We start from the raw sequence: 15,809 nt of genomic DNA, 5'->3' as shown, positions 1-15,809 counted from the left end.
CGGTGCGCGCCAGACGTTGGGGGTCCCGGCGGCCTCTCCGCTCCCGTTACCATTGGCAACGGCACAGGCCGCCAGAGTCGGCGTGGCGCGAGTAGGTGGGACTTCCCGGCTCTGGAAGCCAATGCGCATGCGGCAGTCGGCGGATCCCGCGGCACTTCCTGTCGCGTGATCTCGAGGACCAATAAAAGTGCATCACTTGGGGTCACGTGTCTCCGTTCCCATTAGCAACCGGAGGCTTCCAAACAAGCGGCCCGCCCTCCGCATCTTCTGCGGCCCAGGCACCCTCGGCGATCCCCGGGCTTGACGGGGCTCCGCCTGGCCTCTCCTGCTCCTCCGGGCTGCGACTCCCGCCGCCGCCATGGTGAGTAGCCGGCCGGGCGCCGCCGCCCCGCGCGGAGGAGACGCCGAGCCGGGGCCGAGGGAGGGCGTGGCTGCCGCCGGGCCCAGTCCGGCCCCTGGGCCTCCCGGCCGCCGAGGCTCCGTTAACCAAGGCCCAAGCCCCTTCGGCGTACCGGCCGCCTCTCTCCCCCGCGTCGGGTCAGACCTCACCCCTACCTGGGCGGGCCCGGCCCAGTCACATCTCCAAGGTCGGGGGAGCTGCAGGGAACGGCTGCCAGCCCACGGCGCAGGGCGGGATTCTCGCTCCGGTCCTAAAACTCCCAAGTTTTCACACGCACAGCCCTTTGACGGCATGAACAGCAGTGTACTGCAACGAGTTGAGGAGCGAGAGCGTGATTGAATCCAGCTTTCGGTTGCGAGAGTGACTTTAACAGTCCAAGCCCGGGGCGCCTGGGTGGCTCAGTCGGTTGAGCGTCCGACTTCAGCTCAGGTCATGATCTCACTGTCTGTGAGTTCGAGCCCCGCGTCGGGCTCTGTGCTGACAGCTCAGAGCCTGGAGCCTGTTTCAGATTCTGTGTCTCCCTCTCTCTCTGACTCTCCCCCATTCATGCTCTGTCTCTGTCTCAAAAATAAATAAACATTAAAAAAAAAAAAAGAGTCCAAGCCCTCCATTGTACAGCTGAAGGAACTTGGGTGGTGTAACTTCTTTTGTTTTGACTTGTTCCGAAGAGGCCAGGCCTGTATGCAGAAACAGATCCATTCCTCTTTCCAGCGGATAGGGCATGGCAGCCGTACTTAGAACAGTGCACAGTCCTAAAGTTAGGTTCGGAAGAAAGGATGATGCCAGAGTTGGGGGGCACCATTGCCATGGGCCACTGAAATACCTCGGCAGTGAAACGAGTGTAACATTGTGTGTCAGCTGTACTCAAATTAAAAAACAAATTTTTTTTAATGTTTTATTTATTTTTGAGAGACAGAGTTTCTCTTGGGGGAGGGGCAGGGAGGGAGGGAGACACAGAATCTGAAGGAGGCTCCAGGCCCCGAGCTGTCAGCACAGAGCCCACCGTGGGGTGATGTCGGATGCTTAACCGACTGAGCCACCTAGGCGCCCCAAATTTAAAAAGTTTTCGAAATAAATAAAAGCCCCCGGTAATTCTAAAAAAGAAAGGAAGGAAGGAAGGATGGAAGGAAGGAAGAAAAGAGAAAAAGAAAAGAAAAAAAAGTTGCTGGTGAGCTTTACAAAAGCAATTTGAGCAGGTATGGGTTTAAGGGCTAGGTGATGGCATAGCAAGGGTAGAAGGGGTGGGGGTTGCAAGGGTAGTTAAAGGGAATCTCAGGGTTGAGGGGTTTTGTGTGGTTTTGAATAAGGTTTATATGTATAGTCTTCCCTGTAGTCTGAAGGGGGGAAGAAACCCATGGAATGTTGAGACGGGAGAATAATTGGTTAAATAAAGTCCTCCAGGAGTTTGAAAGAACCGATTAAGGCCCGGTGAAGAAGTGACCCTCAAAAGGAGGAAAGCTCTTTAAGTTCATTTGTTGCCACCTGTCTGTTGCTTGTGAGGCCCTGTGCTTAGTACCGGGGATGGTGGTACCTTAGGGAACTAGGTGGGCAAGGTCCTGACCTTCAGAGACCCTCGTCCTAAGAAAGTTGAGACTGCAGAGGGGAGCTGTGTGGATGCAGAAAAGCCACCGTGAGGGACTGGGGGCTGAAGGAGATCATGCCTGATGGCCTTGGTGTTTGCTTCCAACACTGTGAAGAGGGTGACAAGTCTGAGACAGAGGCTCGGAAGTTAGACCTTAGTCTCCCACAGGAAGGCCATGGTAGATCATTGTTCTTAAAATAAAGATCGTTCCTGACTCATAGAGTCCCTACATTAGATATTCAATTGTGCAGTATCCTTTTCTTTTCAGCGTAGCTATAAACTGAAAAAAAAAAATTCACTAATTTCTAGCTCATAGTTGTCCAGCTCTCAGCTGGTTTAAAATAAAGACCACTTCATGACTGTTTCAAAAACCCAGTACATTTCTTAAAGCTGCATTAGCCAGGGTAAGGTTAAGTCGCTGTCATATATATCAAAACAAACAAACAAACAAAAACAGTGGCTTCAAGAATACCTAAGTGTGTTTCTCACTTAGCAGCCGTTTCCCTGCTCATCTAGGTCTGTAGGTCAGTGCTGCTCCACAACATCGGGTCGGGATAAGGGTCCCTTTCATCGTGCTGTCCGCCCAACCCCCAGAGCACTGTGAGGTTCAGCTGAGCCCCCCCCCCCCCCACCGGCTCCAGGTCTCAGGGAAATAGGTGCGGCAAAGACCCAACCCTGTCGGAAGGCTCATGCTCTGGAGTAGGCTTCACCTCTTCCGCTCACATCCAGTACTGAGCAGCAATCGAGTGGCCGCAGAAAGGGCTGGGAAGCGTCCTCCAGTTGGGCAGCCATTTCCCCGGGAGGAAGGGGAGAATGGAATTTGGTGGACACGTAGCGGTCCCTTCTGTATCTTCATCGTTGGTTCCTTCATCACACCTCCAAGACTAACATCTGCTTTTCTCTCTTTTAGGCAGAGCTGGGCCTAAATGAACACCATCAAAACGAAGTTATTAACTACATGCGTTTTGCTCGTTCCAGAAGAGGCTTGAGACTCAAAACTGTCGATTCCTGCTTCCAAGACCTCAAGGAGAGCAGGTATCAGAGGACTCAAAGGGAACCCCAGGGGAAACCTGGATCCTCTCCAGTAGCCGGTGTGGGGATATGGCTGCGGAGGCCGTACGAACCATTGCCGGGATTATCATGATCGGGTCCCCCCTGAGAGTGACTCCACCAAGCCCCGTGGATAGGTGAAATTCGGGAAACCGGGTTGTGGTGGGAGCAATCTGTTACCAAACGTACACATAGGATAATGATGAGATTGCGAAGTTTCGAAAGGGCTGTCAGGAAATGGCGAAGTGCTTGTAGGTTAATGATTGCCTTGCTGTATTAAAGATCCCAGAACTTGGATTACCTGAGCTATTAATGAAAGGATTCGAGCCATAAGCCGTGGCAGTTAGCAAGAAGACACCTACGCCGTTCATACTGAAGAACTGGGAGGGGGGAAAACAGCAGGAAACCACAGAAAGCTTGCGCTGGTACCGACACTGTTCGTGGGTATACGGCAAGAGATGATCATGAGTTTGGTTGAGGCTGTCGTGGGATGTAATTAAAGTCCGTGGAAAATTCATGTTTGATCTGGAGAAACATAGGGAAGCCAATGAAAGGAAAGGACTAAGTAGTAAAGAGTCCCCAGATTACTCGGGGATCAGACTTTGGCACGGTTAAATGTCAGATGAGATGGAAATGAGAAAGGCCTCCGCGTGAGCGACACGTGTCGCAAAGCCACGCGCGGCACACGATAGGGGACGCCACCAGCTGTAGACCGTTACGTGTTCGACCCACCGATGTAACCTGGTCAGCTGGTCTCCTGACCCCCAGCAGATGAAAGCAACGGTTGCACTGGCCCGGCTGTGAGCCACGGAAGATACTTCATCACTCACTTTATACAGCGAGTGCCTTAATAACCATGAACTTGGGTTGCAAAAAAAAAAAAAAAAAAAAAGTGGAAGCAGATTTGGTTTGTTCTACTAAAGAATAGAGGAAGATGGCTGATGTATTGAATAAGGGTGTTCCCCCAAAATAGTTGAAGTTGTGGTTTTTTTAGACTGGCTCATTCTGGCTAAATGAAACATTGAAGAATGGTAACAAATACTCCTAACTTGAGTATAACTCTGGTCAAACTGGTGGGCTCCTTAATTCTGTCCTTTTGGAAGTGAGGAGTGATGGGGCCATCACTCCTGTCCCCTGAGCGGCTGAGGGTTGGGGCCAGGAGGGGAGAGACGGTCTTACTGTCAAACTGTCCTTTAAATTAGGAGCTTTTTCGGGATTCGGCTGTTGGGCGTGTTGCTGAGACTCCCGGAAACGATTGTGGGCTTGAGTCACCCCCACCGTGGGACCAGGGCCATGTCACCCCTGCCCTCTGAGTCTGCATCCCCCGCCCCCATCTGGAACGCCAGGGGGTTGAAGAAAATGGCTCTGAGGTCCCTCCCAACCTAAACCTGCCCCGTGGGAGAGTGGGTTTTAATGCTGTTGTTGATGATGACTTCCTTTTTAGGGAATGGTCAGTGCTCAGAGGAGCTGCACCTAAGATAAGTTAGTTGTTTTTTGTTGTTTTTTCATTTGGGCCTCAAGAATGCCAAGAGAAAGGGGCGCCTGGGTGGCTCAGTCAGCTAAGCGTCCAACTCTCGGCTTCGGCTCGGGTCATGATCTCGAGGTCTCGTGAGTTGAAGCCCCGTGTCGGAGGCTGTGCTGACAGTGCGGAGCCTGCTTGGGATTCTCTCTGCCTCTCTTTCTGCCCCTCCCCTGCTCACACTGTCTCTGCCTCTCTCTCTGCCCCTCCCCTGCCCACACTGTCTCTGCCTCTCTCAAAATAAATAAATAAACTTAAAAAAAAAAGGAATGCCAAGAGAAGCAGCACATAACTATTTTCTTATAATCATTTGCTACCATTGGAGTAGTTCATACAATTATTGAAATGCTAGACAAAGGGAAAGGAAAGGAAAAACACTACCTTCTAGGGGACTCTTGAAACTGCTAAATGTGAGAAGACTGATTTTAGCGGAAATTAAAATAAAAAAATGTTTAAACCGAGAACGTAAAGAAAAAAGTAAACGCTTGGGGGAATGTTTCTGAGCACCTACTTTGTATTAGAGGGCACGTACACCCGCAATTGGGTCATTCAGACAGACCCCAAAAGTGAACTGAGCTTCAGGTATCTTCAGTACGGTTTATTCATAAAGAAGATCGTTCCCGAAGAGATTTTCCCAGTAACCCCGTCACCCCTCGGTCGACCCGAATGTGGGTCTCTTAGTCTTGTTTTATTTCGTAAACGGTTTGGGTCGTTCATCCGGAAGTCTGGGACTGTGGTTGTTCCGCAGGCTAGTGGAGGAGACCTTCACCGTGGACGAGGTGTCCGAGGTCCTGAGCGGGCTGCAGGCCGTGGTCTACAGCGAGGTGGAGTCTGAGCTCATCAACACGGCGCACACCAACGTGTTACTCCTGCGGCAGCTCTTCTCCCAAGCCGAGAAGTGGTACCTCAAGCTGCAGACGGACATCTCGGAACTTGAAAACAGGTGACACGTCCGTCTCTGCGGTTAGGACGGTAGAGGCCCCAGCACGGTCTCAGAAGTTAGCGAACGTCTGCGCCGCTTCTGCTCTCAGGGCCAGGGCCTGAGGAAGCGTGGGGTGGGCAGCAGGACGGCCTCTGGGTACCCACCGAGTGATCTCTTAGGTGCCGCTCGGTGTCCCCTTCAGAATTCTGTTTCTCCAAATCCCGGCTGTTACAGAAGCGTTTGAGATTCATGGAATTGCTTTTCGGGCTGTTACTAATGATCCCTGCCCATTTCTTTGTTGGTCGGATTGTATTATAATGAGTCTTTAGACATGATAGGTCGATGAGGGGATGAAGATTATGAAACAAATGAAAGATGAATTCAAATACCGTCAATTCAGACCGGGGGGATTGCAGTTTTTTCTATAATTACATTTTAAGTTATACACTTACTTTAAAATAGGAAATGTAAACAAAAAACAAAACTGTTTTGTAATCTCGAAGGTATCAAAGAGCTCATTAATTTAAACAAGGTAAAATGAGGGATGCCTGGGTGACTCAGTCGGTCAAGCATCCGACTCTTGTTTTCAGCTCAGTCATGATCTCACAATTCATGGGTTCGAGCCCCACATCAGGCTCTGCACTGACAAGAATCTGCTTGGGATTCTCTGTCTCTCTCTGTCTCTCTCTTTGTCTCTCTCTCTCTCTCTCTCTCTCTCTCTGTCGTGTGTCTCTCTCTCCCTCTCTGCCCCTACCCACCTCCCCACTCACACATGCACACCCTCATTCTCTTTCTCTCTTAAAATAAATAAATAAACATTAACAACAACAACAAATAAAGTAGGGGTGCCTGGGTGGCTCAGTCGGTTAAGCATCCAACTTCTGCTCAGGTCATGATCTCATGGTTCATGGGTTCAAGCCCCGCATCGGGCTCTGTGCTGACAGCTCGGAGCCTGGAGCCTGCTTTGGATTCTGTGTCTCCCTCTCTTTCTGCCCCTTCCTCTCTTGCTCTGTCTCTGTCTCTCAAAAATGGATAAACGTGAAAAAAAAATTCAAAACTAGAAAAAAAAAAAGTAAAATGAAATTCAAACTTAGTTTAAGAGAAGCCAGGCCAGAAATGAGGAAAGACTGACCGCCCCCAGGCACGGCGGCAGAGATTGGTGAACCACCCTGGGATGGCCTTCCTGAACCGGGTAGGAAAACAGGTTCAGTCCACTGGCTGCCAGGGAGAGCTGCTGAGAAAACTTGGAGAAAGCACCACAGTAAGCTTGGGAGAGTGGTTACCACGTCCCCTCCCAGGCGCCCGCGTGGGCCACCCCCGGGATCCAGACTGGGACCACACCGGGGCAGGGAAAGGGAACAGTCAGGTGGTTGGTTCATTCCCGAACCAGCTTTCTTCCTCAGAGGTACAGCATATTCCTTCCCAGTAGGGGTGATACTCTTTTTTCAGTAGGTATCACGGAACTAATCCCATGTCTCCGAGGCTACTTACTCTATGAGAGCCAGTCTGCGTTTCTTGAGCATTCACTAGCTAACGATCGATGTAAATCATGTCTGAGAGCAGTCTCCCTCTAGCACCTCAGAAACTCGGAATTGAGGACAAGTTGTACCAGATTTGAACTCACACTGTAGTTTCGTTCTGGCGATTACAGCGTATGCTCAGTAGGCACACGATCCTAGGTGCCGTGGAATATTCAAATCCGGTCTCTGGGTTGGGCTCTGGGCCACTGGTAACTAGGAATCATTTTCGACAGGGTGCTCTGTTCTCTCCGGCGTGTTGTGGGAGATCGGTGCCAGTGATTTTATTCTTTGTCTGGGATGCAAATCTATTTTAAATGAATTTTTTTTCACATTTCTATCTTCCAGAGAATTATTAGAACAAGTTGCAGAATTCGAAAAAGCAGAATTTACGTCTTCGAATAAAAAGGTAACTTGGCGTCGTCCTAAGCCCACACCCTAGTGGCCGGCGTTTAGTATCCTCGAGGTGCTCAGAGTGGTTCAGAGGTGCGGGTGCAAACCCTCAAGGGAACGCGTTTAATTCAAGAGCAGAATTCAAACATTCCTGTTTTCAGGCAAAAGAAGGAGAGCTTTGGAAAAAGTAACTGTGAACACTTGCTTCTGTCTCCCCCCCCCCACACACACACATAGTCACACACACACATTCACACACTCACACACGGAATCCCTGCCGTCCACCCCGCTCCCTGCCATATAGGCTCTTCGCCCAGATGGTGCAGAGCACGGGCATTCGTCCCGGCTCCGGCTCTCTCGCCGAGTGACCTTGAGCAGGTTGCCGGAGGCAGCCGGGCCCTGTTGTGCTCCTCTGTCCAGTGGAGACAACCCTGGTAGTGACCAGTGACCTACTTCTCTTTTCACTCATTCTCGGTATTTGCAACGAGCCCTTAACCAGCCGCACCCCGAACGTTCCCTGGCGCCTGATAGAAGGATACTGCCGAGCTGAATCCACGGACATACGCCATACCCTTCCTTACAAAACAATTTGTCACTTATTCCTCCGGAGCGCGTTTCCGGGTCAGAGGGCATGGATTCACTTGTCGTTAACGCGCATCGCCAAACTGCCAGGGTACTTGGGCCAAGTTCTCCTTCGCCTGTGGGGTAGCTGCACTCGTGCACTTTTCCCAGACCCGGGCTCCTGCGCACATCTGTTTCAACTCCCTGAAACAGGTGAAAATTCCTGTCCGCAGAGGCCGGGACCTCTGTCCGCTCTGGCTTCGAGCACCTTCCCTTCTTCCTTCCTTCCCGCCTTTCCCTTCCGTCTGTAGCTCTTTAAAGGATTTGGGGAGGGTGGGTTTCATGTGCATTTCTGATGTTTGGGCGCTGTGGGCCAGGCACTGTCGTAGTCTCGGGATGTAGCAGGGAACCAAACCAACAGAGACCCCCACCCACCCTGTGGAGCCGACATCCAGTGGATACGTTTACATGGTGTTTTCCACTTAGAAAGTGCAAATGTCGAGGGGCGCCTGGGTGGCTCAGTCAGTTGAGCGTCCAACTTTGGCTCAGGTCATGGTCTCGTGGTTCATGAGTTTGAGCCCCACCTCAGGCTCGGTGTTGATGCTGTGGAGCCTGCTTGGGATCCTCTCCCTCTCTCTCTCTCTCATTCTCTCTCTCTCTCTCTCTCTCTCAAAAATAAATAAATAAACTTAAAACTTTTTTTAAAAAAAGAAAGTGCAAATGTCGAGCGATTACATGTGATTTCTTCTGTGGTGACTTTGGTTTGGTTTCTTTGTTTTGTGTCAGCCCATCCTGGATACCCTGAAGCCAAAGCTTGCTCCACTAAATGAGGGTGGAACGGAACTCCTGAACAAGGTAACGCCGCCCTCGCTTGGAGAAAGGCAAACCCTCTCGTTCGGTGCCTGCACAACTGTAGGGGGGAGACTCTGAGGGAGGGGGGTTTGACCGGGGCTCGGGTCCATGGAGGATACTCAGTCCACTGTAGTCACTTTATTTCGTGGTTCCAGTGGGCCAGGAGAGGGCACTCACCTTCCAGAAAGTCTGAAGCAGCTCTTAATTGTGTCTTTTGATGGCGAAGCGAAGGGCATGGCGTTTTGGACAGTGTTTATTGAAGGACATTTGAAGTTTACAGTCTGCAAGAACAACGGTGGGATTTTTTTATTAGGAAGGTTAATAAAAATCAATTACTAATCTACGAACAATTTTCACGGCTCCTGTGTTCCCAACATTATGCTGGATGCTGTTAGATAAAAAGCAGTGTAGTCCCTAGTCTCTTGCCCTCCAAAACCGTGTGGTCTCATTGAGAAGGGAGAATTAACAGTCTAGAAACAGATAGGAGAATGCTAACGTCTGTGCCTCAGGGTGGCAGAGAAGACCGTTCCGGATCCAAGTGGTTGAGGACAGATTTGGGGGAAGGTGGTTCCTGAGCTGGGCTGAAGGTTAAAGGCAGATTAAAATGTCTGTAGGAAGAAAAGGGGGCGTGGACAGCAGTGACGGCCAGAAGGGGAGCCGGCGTGATTAGGCATGGAGTGCGGTGCTCTCGGGCCCGATGCGTGTGTTGAGCGTAGGGACTGGCCTCCCTGCCGACCCTCGGATGGAGCTGCTTGGAGCCAAGGCCTCTGGCCAAGTTCAGTCAGAAGCGCCTAGCGGCTTGGGTGTAGAGCGTTGCACTGATAAAGACTGTGTTTTTAGGGGGTGTCTGGGGGGGCTCAGTCGGTTAAGCGTCCGACTCTTGATTTCGGCTCAGGTCACGATCTTACCGTTTGTGAGACTGACCCCGCATCAGGCTCTCTGCTGACAGCGTGGAGCCTGCTTGGGATTCTCTCTCTCTCTCTCTCTCTCTCTCTCTCTCTCTCTCTCTCTCAAAATAAATAAAATTTTAAAACTTAAAAAAAAAAAAAAAAAGGCTGGGTTTCTAGGATAAGTGCAGGTGTTGGCCGTGAAAAGCCCCAAGAGTTGCAGGATCAGCTAGGTGAGAGGTGGCAGGAGAGGGAGACTTTGGAAGAAGGCTGAGAACGGAGGCCTGAAGGGAGCCTGAGAGACTGTGAAAGAGGCTTAGAGACCGCAAGTGACACACAAGTGTGGAGGCCAATGGGCTGGTGGGACTGGATGTCACCAGGAACCAGGGCACGCAGATGTTTGAGCTGACAGATAATTAAATTTAGTTTTGAAATTAAACTTTGAAGCGAAACAACTTCAAGTATTGAAAAGACCGTAGCTAAAATAATAAACCTTGAATTTACTCACAAAGGAAATTGAACGACTTCAAGAAGAGAATGAGAAATTGAAGTCGAGGCTGAAGACCATTGAAATACAGGTAACCGAGAAATACTTCACCAAAATTCTTGAAAGAGCTGCTTACAGAATAAATACTGAGGGTGTTTTGTTTAAATCTGATTACAGGCAACACAGGCATTAGATGAGAAGTCAAAACTGGAAAGAGCACTGCAGGACTTACAGCTTGACCAAGGAAATCAAAAGGTGAAAGTCGTTTGAAATGCAGTCGATGACACTGTAATGATCTTGTGACAGTTGGTAACCCCGCTTATCACGAGGATCACTTTGAGCGGTACAGAAATCTCGGATCAATACGATGTCTGCCTGAGGCTGATAGGATATTACACGTCAGTTACCCTTCCATTTTTTAAAGAGGCGGAACAAGTTTTAGCTATCTTTGTCGTGGTTTTCTAATAGAATAAATAGACTAAAAGTGCAACCTTAACGTGAAGCCTTAGTTACTGTTCGTTCTGCCCCTCCTCTGCCACTCCCTGAGAGGGATGCCACCACAGTCCTGCAGGGGGACATCCCTGTCCAGGGAAGGCCGGGAGAGGGCCGAAGGGGCAGGCCCGCCGCTCACCCGCCTCACGGTCCCCAGAGCCCGCCAGCATACAAGATATTCTCAAGTTTATTTTTTTTTTTTAGCTCTTCTCCCTTTTACCTTGACCTTCCAACTACAATGGGGGGAAAGGAAATGACGAAAGGAGAGGTTTTTAGTTCATTGGATTGGTATTTGGCGTTACTATGTAGAACTTCTGATTAAGTCGGCCTTTGGCGAGTGTGACAGAATAGGGTGAATTTACTCGGTCTGCGTCTTCAAACCCGCCTCCGTCTGGTGGCACTCGTGTAACGCACCCAAATCCGGTGGTGGCTCTCCAGGCCCGTCCGAGGGGCGTGACCGAGGATGGCTCTGCCCGAGGGAGGTTCTCGAGTGCACAGGTGGCCTTGCCGTGGACACTAGACGCTGCCACAGACTTCCTGTCAAGCGGGGCCGCTGGAGGGAGTTTTCAGCGTAGCTCCGGCTTTTCTAGTGGTTGTACCGTCATCACTGATGTCCGCCAAACAGTCCCCGACTTGCTTCGTTGCACTTCTATGGTTTCCTTATGGAAAACTTCAAACTCATACAGAAGTAGAGGGTACGGTGTCATGCACCCCGGTGCCCGTCACTCGGCTTCCCGGTCCCCTGGGGTTGGCCAGGCTGCCTTCCCACTTCCTCCCCGTCGCCCCTCCCTTCACGTTTCTTTGAGGCAAAACTCAGCCATGACGTCATTTCATCTGGAGATGTTTTTAAAATAGGATAATCCTGGGGCACCTGGGTGGCAGTCGGTTAAGCGTCCGATTTTGGCTCAGGTCATGATCTCATGATTCATGAGTTCGAGCCCCTGGTGGGGCTGTGTGCTGACAGCTCAGAGCCTGGAGCCTGCTTCGGATTCTGTGTCTCTGCCCCTCCCCGCCCCTCGTGCTCTGTCTCTCTCAAAAATAAACATTTACAAAATGATAAAAATAAGTAAAAATAAAATAGGATAATTCTTAGATGGCTAAAAAAATAACAAAGGAGAGATCTATGATTTTCAATCCTGTATCAAGGACTGTAAATTTAGAAAACAGAGCTAAACACTCCAGAGCAGCTTCATAATTTCTCAAAACAATTGCAAACGTTTGTGGATGAAGAATTTCTCTTAAAATTACTTTTAAGATCTGGGCAAAAGAAGATATGTGCACGCTTTCACTAGCTGTGCAGAAATAAAACCTTCGTAAGGACCAGACTTCAAACGTGAGTGAGGAGTTTGTCGTTGGTAGTTCTGATCTGTCTTCATATTTAGCAATTATCGACCATTTTCCCGGCCTGGTAATACAGCTTTTTCCGTTATAAGTTTATCCAGTCAAAAACAAGATCCAGCTGCTTTTGTTGTGCCGACAGGGTGTGCAAACATGCATCTTGCTTTAAAAAACAAAAACTTAAGATCTTCTAAATTTAGCAAACCATATAACCAGTAAGCATTAATTAGGCTCTCATAATATTTTAATGTAAATAATGACTAAGACCTACGTCTATTAAATTTTTGATTTAAAGTTCTTGTATTAAGTTGATTATTTTACCGTCTGTGTTACTCAGCATTCTTCAGGATGTTTTCTAAGTTGACTTTTCAAAACGGAAACCCGTCCGCCCTCCCTCCCCCGGGGCACACACAACCTTGTCAGATTTGAGAGCTCACCTCTCTCCTGTCCCTCTGTGGAGTTCCAGCAACGCATACATGACAATTCGCAGATTTGGAGATCAGCGGCCACTGAGCGTCTGCCGTGTGCAGGACAGCGTGCTCTAGGGCCGAGGGTGACTGGGCGCGCCGGCGACCCTCAGGGATCTGGAGCTTACCCAGGCTGGCCGGGGAGGCCGACGTGCATGCCCAAAACATTTGCTCTCATGTCACGAGGTCGAATGAGTGTCATAGAACAGTTGCCGGTTCGGATGTCAACACGAAATTATGTCCATGCATGTGTTTTCCGTAGGATTTTATAAAGGCCCAAGACTTGAACGACCTGGAAAACACAGTTGCTGCTTTAAAGAGTGAGTTTCAGAAGACACTTAACGACAAGACAGAAAACCAGAAGTCCCTGGAGGAGAATCTCGCAACAGCCAAGCACGACCTACTCAGGGTCCAGGAGCAGCTGAGCATGGCTGAAAAGGTCAGACTTGTCCGCGTGTGTCTGCCCAAGTGGGGAGGAGGGGGAGCTGAGGGAGATGCTGGAGGACAGCTGCGGATTTACCTTGTTTTTTCTCAAGGTGTCAGCCAGTGCGTGTTAGAGATCAATCATTTCTGGGCATTGAGAGAGTCTTCTGTCTTTGGCACTAAACTATCTGTGGTAATAAAAAAATGTCCACTCCTTCCTCTGGTTTGGTAAAATACTCCTGCACAGATGGCTTACGTGTGCTGCCCTGTGCCCTGCGATGCCCATCCCCACGTTGCCTGGCAAAGGGATAGGTGACTTCTCTTTAAAGGATTCTATGCCTCGGGGCACCTGGGGGCTCATTTGGTGAAGCGTCCGACTCTTGGATTCGGCTCAGGTCACGATCTCACGGTTTGTGAGTTCGAGCCCCGCGTCAGGCTCCGTGCTGACAGTGCAGAGCCTGCTTGGGATTCTCTCTCTCCTCTCTGCCCCTCCCTTGCTTACTCTGTCTCTCTCTCTCTCTCTCCTCCAAAAACAAACAAACTTTAAAGGATACTATGCCTTGCTCTTAACTTACATGAAATGCATAGAAAACTGTGCTGTTCACTTTAGGGATGAGACTCTTAAGCATGCAGGGGCTAAAATGTAACTGAATGAAAAATCTTCCTCCCAGAATACTGACACTACTTGGGGATTTGGAGAAAAGCTCATGCTTATTTCACCTGAGAATGAGTTTACCGTCTCAAACAGACGTCCCACGTCCAGGGCACAGTATGCTTCAGTCCTACGCTAACATTGTACACGGTTACGGGTTGACAGTGTTGCCCTTTGACTTCTCATTTGAAGGAATGTATTTTTAAGTTCGAACGGTCTTAATGTTACGTAAGGAAATTTTAAAAAGAAATCAGAAAATAACATAAGCAGAATATTAGTAAAAATAAAGCCAAAATACACGTTTTTATCAGGTGTGTTCTTTCTCTCCTTCGCCGTTTCTCAGTAACGGGCTGACCTTTTTCACTGCACAGGAATTAGACAAGAAATTCCAACAGACAGCAGCTTATCGAAACATGAAAGAGATTCTCACCAGGAAGAATGACCAAATCAAAGACCTGAGGAGAAGACTGGCCAAGTAAGCCTTGCTGATCCCGCGCGGCTCTCGGGTTTGCGTCACTGCCGGGTTGATGTTTGTTCTTCGTGAAATCTCAGCCTGTGTCCGGAGAGGTCAGGCCAGTGGGTAGTTAGCTGCTCCGTCATTGGGTCCGGAAGCCTGCGTCTGAGGAAAGCGTTGTCCGTACTGCCCGCCAGGGCTGGAACTTCAGACACACGGCTACGATAGGCCGCTCTTGGCAACGGTCATTTAAGCAGGATATCAGAAAGGAAACCCAGCCAGCTTACGGGCGGCCTTGGCGTTTCTCCTCAGGAGTGTTCTCACAGGAGCCTGAGACCCGGCCACGCTGTGCCCTCCGTGACAGTTGAGGTGCCAGAGAAGGCGGTCCCTGCAGATGGGCGCCGTAGCCGGCGTGGCCTAGGAGTTCCTGTTCCGCGCGACACCCGGGGAGGGCCGTGTCCGGTTCCGGGAGCTCACCACGTGGGGGGACGCCTGCAGCCGTGGCCCCCGCCACGCGGTCACGGTGCACCCACAGCCGTCCCGGTCAGGATGTGGTCTGCTCTTCAGGCTCATTTCCGTCCTCGGCGGGTTCACCTGGAAACTCAGCTGACATGTTACCTGGATTCCAGGGGAACAGAGCTGGGAAGTAAATCCAAGATCTAGTTCTTTAGAGAAGGGGGTTGGTTAACCTTCTCGCGTGGTCGTATCAGCACCCTGCGCCCATCTGACAATTCGGGTGGTTACTGAGTTTCTGCTACGCTAAGCTGCCGTGGGTCTAAGCGCCAGCTGTAGAGACTTAGAGTCCAGAAGCGTCTTCACACTTGGTCGCCCCTTTGTCCCACCTGCTGCCAGAGCCGCCTCCGCGTCACCGTCACACTGCCTTGACCGGGCCCGGCTCCCACCGGAGCAGTGACTTCGAGTGAAAAACGCAACGCTGCTGGTTCGGTCACCAGAGATGTTTCGCATAAACTCATTTGGTAACGACAACGACAAAAAGTATCATGACGTTATGGTCTTCCCTGAATTTTCTTATCTCTTTCCAGATACGAACCCGAAGATTAAAACCCGAAGAAGATTTCTTCTGGAAGCTGCCACAGCATAAAAGTACAAGCTGTTTCTCACCTCAGACACGTATTTTGAAGCAGTTTGTTATATTCCCTCTCTTTATTTTTCTAATATATAGACTTTGCTTCTACTATTTAGAACTAGACTCCCTATTGCAGCTACCTGATTGAGCAGAGGGGAGCCTGCTGCCTGATCCCGGCCGGCCGGCCCAGACCCCTCTGGGAGCATTCCAGGGCCTCCGTTCCGATGCAGTGAGAACTCTTTGTGGTAAAGAAGAGATTTTAGAGCGGGAAGAAGAGCCTTCTCCTTCCGCATTAGCACAAAGCATATACCATTTCAGTAAATGTTAAAAATAAAAACAGTTATTAAAGATAGTTACTACAAATAAACCTTATTTTTCAAAATCTAATTCATTTTCTCTGTTTCATCATAAAAAAAAAGATACAAATGCCCTGAAAATGTGACCATCAACTTTTATAGGCAGTATTTTTACCAGTTAAAAGGAAAATGAACAGCAAACATGAGGACTCGATTAACTTCCGTCTCTCGAGCTAAACGCTGTGTTTATCAGAGGAGGGCAGACATTTTTTGCAACCCAATTTACCATTGGATTACTGGGTTACTGATGGAGCAGTCAGATCCATCCCGTGCCGCCCAGTTAAAGTATCTGGGCTCACTGGGGCGCCGGGGGCGCTCAGTCAGTTGAGCGTCCAACATCAGCTCAGGTCATGATCTCATAGTTCGTGAG

At 49.8% G+C, this 15,809-nt stretch overlaps 1 protein-coding gene across 3 annotated transcripts; it reads left to right on the top strand.

The window, feature by feature from the left end:
• The first annotated feature begins 219 nt into the window (after positions 1–219).
• On the top strand, positions 220–15,470 carry LZTFL1 (leucine zipper transcription factor like 1). 3 transcript variants are annotated; one of them, XM_049640313.1, is made up of 11 exons: positions 220–361; positions 2,893–3,017; positions 5,300–5,494; positions 7,339–7,399; positions 8,731–8,799; positions 10,196–10,261; positions 10,348–10,425; positions 12,730–12,906; positions 13,914–14,017; positions 15,040–15,100; positions 15,200–15,470. In XM_049640313.1, exons 1-10 carry the CDS (start codon positions 359–361, stop codon positions 15,056–15,058), a joined length of 897 nt encoding a protein of 298 aa, XP_049496270.1. In that variant the 5' UTR covers positions 220–358; the 3' UTR covers positions 15,059–15,100; positions 15,200–15,470. The 3 variants fall into 3 exon arrangements, with proteins under 3 accessions (XP_049496270.1, XP_049496271.1, XP_049496269.1); XM_049640314.1 differs by having other exon boundaries at positions 15,180–15,470; XM_049640312.1 differs by having other exon boundaries at positions 15,040–15,470.
• The last annotated feature ends 339 nt before the right edge of the window (positions 15,471–15,809 follow it).

The sequence above is a fragment of the Panthera uncia genome, chromosome A2 (genome assembly GCF_023721935.1).
Source record: "Panthera uncia isolate 11264 chromosome A2, Puncia_PCG_1.0, whole genome shotgun sequence".
Lineage (NCBI taxonomy): Eukaryota > Metazoa > Chordata > Mammalia > Carnivora > Felidae > Panthera > Panthera uncia.
The sequence above is the reverse complement of the archived record's forward strand: the minus strand, read 5'-3'. Positions and strand labels throughout refer to the sequence as shown.

Bases quoted from the DNA above. Each gene is read 5' to 3' on its own strand.
- LZTFL1 (XM_049640313.1), top strand. The intron at 5,495-7,338 runs GTGACACGTCCG...TCTATCTTCCAG, and splicing joins ATCTCGGAACTTGAAAACAG to AGAATTATTAGAACAAGTTG. The intron at 10,262-10,347 runs GTAACCGAGAAA...ATCTGATTACAG, and splicing joins TGAAGACCATTGAAATACAG to GCAACACAGGCATTAGATGA.